General features: G+C 34.7%; 1 protein-coding gene across 2 annotated transcripts in view; it reads right to left on the reverse strand.

The window, feature by feature from the left end:
- LOC113229517 (regucalcin) overlaps window positions 1–5156 on the reverse strand; it is a 14602-nt gene extending 9446 nt beyond the window's left edge. Inside the window, exons 1-2 of one of the 2 annotated variants that reach the window (XM_026463141.1) lie at window positions 5029–5156; window positions 4548–4701 (exon numbers count right to left, since the gene is read on the reverse strand). In XM_026463141.1, the coding sequence (XP_026318926.1) occupies window positions 4548–4701 (154 nt within the window). In that variant the 5' untranslated portion in view covers window positions 5029–5156. Of the gene's footprint in view, window positions 1–4547; window positions 4702–4885 lie in introns of both variants that reach the window. The other variant, XM_026463140.1, reaches the window with a different exon arrangement.
- Window positions 5157–6072: the final 916 nt, after the last annotated feature.

Genomic DNA, 6072 nt, shown 5'->3' on the forward strand with positions numbered 1-6072 from the left:
GATGCTGTGAGAGGCCATTGAAATTAAAAAACATCTTAATTTCAACAAGGATGATGTTTCTCCATACCATCTCTGATGAAAAATCCCATGCAGTACTAATTATCTTTAAATTTATTCTAATTCCATTAAAATTAATAATAAAATTTAATTAAAATATAATTTATATTGTTAAAATAAAATAAATTGTAAAGCATATGTAGCGTAAACTGGAATGTTCGTTGGAAAAATTTAAGAATAAGGTAGTCAACTTGTAATTAATTAATAACTTTTGTAACAATAGTGAAAAATAGGGTGGTTTGCATTAATATTAGATATAACTGTTAGATAACTTTACCATATCATTCACCCGTGACCATGGGCCCTGTAAAGGACCCGAACGGTGGGTTTGTTTGAAAAAACAAATAATATACGCGACTTACATCCGAAAAAAAAAATAGTTCCAATTTAGTTCTAATTCAGTATCGAAATTATTATATGCTTACATTATTGAACAACATGGAAATGGCGTCAGACAGCCGAGTAAACACTCTGCTGTTTTTTTATTTTTATATTATATATTTTTCTGTTATACATATATGTCTGTACATCCAAATAAACGTTTTATCTATCTATCTAGTGGAGTATTTAATTTAATATCAATAAAATATTATATTAATATATATTTTTAATATAATAAGAAATCTCCAATTGTACCACACCATTGAGGTAACCAAATAAAATGCAGTCAAATCCAAAAAGGATGTTTTGTCACATCTTCATCCTTGGAGTTCCACTTTGTCTTATAAAGCACATAAACCCACACACGCTTAGGTGTTTGACTTGCGCAAATTTACTTGTCTAAGTCGAAACTCGATCGTGTATCTGGTCCTTTAAGCTGTAATCTAAGTCGCAGCTCGCCTTTTTTTTCCTTCTTTTGCTGGACATTAGTTACATTTTTTATTTACATGACAAAGGAATACTAAATATACTTCTAAAACTAAGTTCGCGACCTGGTATCCCGAACTAGGGAATTCAGAGTACAAATTTATTTAACAGAAACTCCCTGTTCTATGAGTCTTGTCCAGACCAATAGTCACATAGTACCAGAGGAAGATGCGACCAAATTAGAAAAGTTCGTTTCTCCCAAGTTTGTTCTGCCAGGAATCGAATCCGAGATCGAATCCGAGACCTCATCAGGGCATTCCGTAGTGCTAACCGTTGGGCCACAGAGATTGTCATCGCAAAACAACAGTAGCGATATTGTAATCCGGTTTAAAGGGAAATATCGATTGGAATCAACGTTATCTTTTTATCATATGTTTGATGGATGAGAACATCATTTGGTTGTTATTTCGCTAGATTATAATAGTACGTGGACAATTTAGAAGAAAGCTAAAAAAAGGTTGAGTTACGCTATAACAATGTTCGTATGACCACTGGCCACATGTACCCGAGACATTCAAACGCAATTACCGCGTTTGCGCTAAGATTTTTATTTAGATCTTAATTGTATATTCATAAGGTATAAATTAAACCCTTAGCGCAAACGCGATAGTTAAGTTTACATAATATATTTGAAAACTGACACTAAGGGCTCAGACGTTTACTCGAAAACAAAAGACGAATTAAGTCATAATTTTTTTCAAATTAAACGTTCTGGCATATGTCGATTCGGCCTTCTTTCTTGTCTTTTCCTCTAAATATATCCATGAGTATTATAGTCTCCATCCAAGTGTTCTAGTCTGTTACAAATAGAATAATTCATGAGACAATACAAATGTCTGTTATATACAATGGTCGGAAAAAGGTGTTATCATTTAAAATAAACTGCTGCTTTGATGAGTTCTAGACCATTATCAAAAATGTAGTTTTAATTATTGTAGGATAATTGGAAATATGAATTTACAGGACATGCTAAGTAAGATGAGGGCAGTAATGGTCATCATTCTTTGGTATATGAATTCCAATGTTATTACAATAACACGATAGCTTTGACTTGATGTTCTGCAGACTACCCAATTCCTCAATTATTTTTTTTATTAATTACTGTAAGTAAAATTATAATTTTTGGGCTTACAGGAGGTGATATTATTGAATTTCTGCCTCCATAGCATGACTACGCATGATAGTCGCGACGCGCGCGATAAAATTGAAATAAGGGCGCTCTATTGACTGTCTCAATCAGATCAAATTTAGATAGCCAATAGCGCGTGCTTATTTCAAATTTATCGCGCGTGTCGCGACTATCATGCGTAGCCATGCTACGGGGGCTGGAGTAGGTACAGTTTTGTGTCGGGAGTTGTGTAATATTTAATTAAACTGTATTTTAAATAGTGATGTATAATTATTGTAACAATGTTTTTATAACATGTCTGTAAAGAAAACCTCGTGGACAAAGATGCATAATATTTTGAGATAGTAATTTAAATTACACGTTAAGCAAAACTGAATTTTGATGTTGACAGTACTTTTTAAACAGAGTACCAGTATCCACTAAGCAGAGGACCTACGTAAAGAATAGAGTACCGAAATAAATTGTTGTGGATTGCAAAATCAAGACGTTTTTACATAGGGATAAAATTGAATATTGGTAAAAGAACCTGACTCATGAAGCACATCTTCAGGCAAACAGATAATAACGTCAAACTTGGAAAACTTTTCATGTTGTTTCTTAGACTTTGTTCATATTCTCAAACCATCAAATTTGATGAAAACAAAGGTTATCTCCCAGCGAATAAGCCAGTCTGGCTTCAAATGTGGCCAACGCGAGGCTCAAGCTAAGCTGATTTGCAGGATCGAGCAACAACCCACATCTGGTAAGCAGATCGTGTCTGTCAATATTAGAGCAATCACGGGCGATCGTTATGCAGATGATCTAGATATTGAAAAGGAGCGTAGAGTGCTGGCTGTGAGAGGAAACATGCGGGCCCATAGATTTACTCGTTGTACGTAAGAGGTGAAAGTTACGCTTTTTAAAGCTTTTTGTCAGTCAGCGTACTTGAGTAGTCCATGAGTTAGATATACACAGCGTATACATATAATGCAATAAGAGATCAGTACTATAGCATCATCACGATGCTGCTGGGACTGCCACGGCACTGCAGTCCGTCAAGGTGCGAACAGATGTGTCCGTCAGAGTGGCTGGACCAAACGAGGTATACAAATCAAACTGTGCTCATTGCACAGTTTGATTTGTATACCTCACCTTTATTGACATATTTTCTACCTTTGCGCTAACGGAAATATTAAAGAAATAAAGTGGCCAGCCATTCTGACGTCAGTTTGGCTGGACCACTTTACGTTTTTCATGGTTGTAGCAGTATACAATTTACTTTTTTATTTATTCATTTACTATTTACTACCTAATTTCTACCTAAACTAATTTAGGAAGCTTCGATAAAAAGTTATTTTAAAAAAATATTAAAACGCCTTTGGTGTCTTACAAAACGACAGTTTATCTTCTCCGTGTAATTTTTCTGACAAGTGATTAATCAGAATGAATGTTAGCAAAATACACTTGGCATGCAAAGAAGTGCATTAGCTATTTATTAATTAAAGATTATTCAAAATAAGTAATCACTAATCAGTTAGTCAGGCTTTGCCAACTTTTCTGAAAGGGCTGTCTGCTCTTCGTCAAAAGATTGTTATTTGTACAGACACAAGCAGAGGTGTCTATTGATTTCTGCAAAGATCTAAGCTTAGTCGTTGAAAGCAATTTTTGTAAAGAAATCAATGACTTTAATCTGTAGACAAGAACATTCACAGCAACAAAGCTCATGTTCCAAACAAAACACTATCAATAGTGATAGTGTTTTGTTTGAATGTTGAATTTTGTCAAAGAGTATCAGTACCGTAGTACCGTGGACAGACGTGACAGTCTATAGGTACCTATGGGGATTGAGCTACGCAGGCAGATAATATTGAGTGTTCACCAATTATATTTATGCATACTTGGGGAATTAACGTAGCTAAAGTCCCTGGCAGTCGCTATAGTGTGAAATTTTATATACTATTTCGCGATTATCAAATATTATAATAAACAAATAAATCCAAAATCACAACATTACTTACCGAATCAATGGGAACAATTTGAAACTTTAAATTTATGTTCACACAATTAGTCAAATAGTGAAACGTGAGTAACACACCGATGTAAATTAGTTTTCAAAGAGGACCGCATCTGTGTCCGCCATCTTAAATGTTTGACAACCAACTAAACGATGTGCAGCCTGTTCACCGCACATCAGCGAAACACAGCGTGTGCATGGAACGCCGCAACTCGTACGCTAGTACATAGATGTCTTAAACGAAATCTATAAAATTCGTTAAAGAAATGGATATGCATAATTATACATGTACCTAACTTGAAAACATTTACCTTCTTATGAGCTTGGCTACAAGGTAAAACTAGTTACAATGTCCTAGGCCACTATTCACTATGTCGCATTAGCGCTGTGTAGTAGAGCCGAATACAGAGAGATGCAATAAAATGCAGAAATTGTCACTTTTTAAATAACGCTCGGTATGAAAGTACCATATCGCCAATTAATAGATATATGTAGACTTACCAAGTGTTGTCTTAGTATGTATTCCAGTAGCAGGCACATACTTGTTTATTGTCTTGTCACGAATGCTGACAAAGTACAATGCCTGCTGATCGTGGTCCCAGTGGGGGCCCTCGCCCAGTGCAACTTCTTCTGTGATTTTCTGAACTTTCACCATCTATCAAATTATTTTTATTCGTCATAAAATTCAAATAGGCAAAATTATTTTAGTAATAAAACGTAAATTAACAATATTTTGAACGTAGAATAAACAATATTTTGAATTTAGTATAACAATTGATATATAAGGCGACACAAAAATTAGGAACTTAATATAAAATAAATCTTAATGTGCACGTTACCTTCCTGCACGAGAGTGTCGACACGAATAACGACGGCCAGGGGCGAGCAGCCAATAAATAGAGTAAAACCCAATCTACTATGTGCTTGATATAAAAGTCAATATTGTTGAAATACAGTACCTATATGCACTACATGTACTTACATTGGTATCGCTATATACCGAGGAAAAGAGTATAACAAGCCGGCGTTGTCGCAAAACGCTATCCTAAATGATAACAACCACTTTTGTTTAAAGGTCATTCTGAACGGGCCATTAAGATAATAAAACAGAGACTTCACTTTGGCCGTTCAAAGAAGACTTGTAATTCTTGTAAAGTACATATAAAACATGCGTATTGAATATAGTACGCTCTCTGTATTCTCGAGCAAACAATAGCGCCTTAATTTTCCATTAAATAAGCGTATTTGTAAAGAATAGTGATTGATTTGCCGATAAAATTTTAGTAATTTTATTGTAAGTAATCATTGCCACAGCGCACAGATCAACGCTGTAGCGATTAAAATGTGTTTAGTTACTTTGGAATGTAAGGAAACAAGATAAAATTCTAAAATGAAACTTTTACTTCCTATTAAACAAAGTTTCAAAAAAAAAAAGAACTGAGAAATACGTGGAGTGAGGTTGAAGTAGCGAGGTTATTTAAAGTGGAATATAATTTGTTTTTAACGACGGCTTTGGATACTTGGACATTGCTTGAACATTAAAACATGAACAAATACAAAAACAAATCCGTAATAGATCGTTTCAGCACGTCAGGTGGAGCATACAATACGTCGTCTACTTCACAAATAAGAGCCTATGCACACGGCGTGTTTTATACACGCCGACGACTCGCAGATACGCGCCGTAAGCACGTATGTATCGCGTATTTTAATTATGTTTGTTAATTACAGTAGTTTTTGAAATGAAGCAACAACATGAAATTCTAAGTGTAAAATCCAGTAGAGTATACGCGCAGATTACGCGCGTTTACGGCGCGTATAAAATGAAGAATATAAATTCCGAAAAGTTTTTATTTAACCTTAAAAGTCACGTATTTATCAAAACGCCCTCGTATGTATAAACCCTGTACAAACAAAATGTTATTAAATCGTCATTTAAAAAACACTAACGGCATGCCACTGACCTCATACACTTATGCTCTAAAATCGGAATCTTATACTAAAATTTTTTATCCCAATGTTAATG

The sequence above is a fragment of the Hyposmocoma kahamanoa genome, unplaced genomic scaffold, assembly GCF_003589595.1.
Source record: "Hyposmocoma kahamanoa isolate Upper Pololo Valley unplaced genomic scaffold, ASM358959v1 62, whole genome shotgun sequence".
Taxonomy (NCBI): Eukaryota; Metazoa; Arthropoda; class Insecta; order Lepidoptera; family Cosmopterigidae; genus Hyposmocoma; species Hyposmocoma kahamanoa.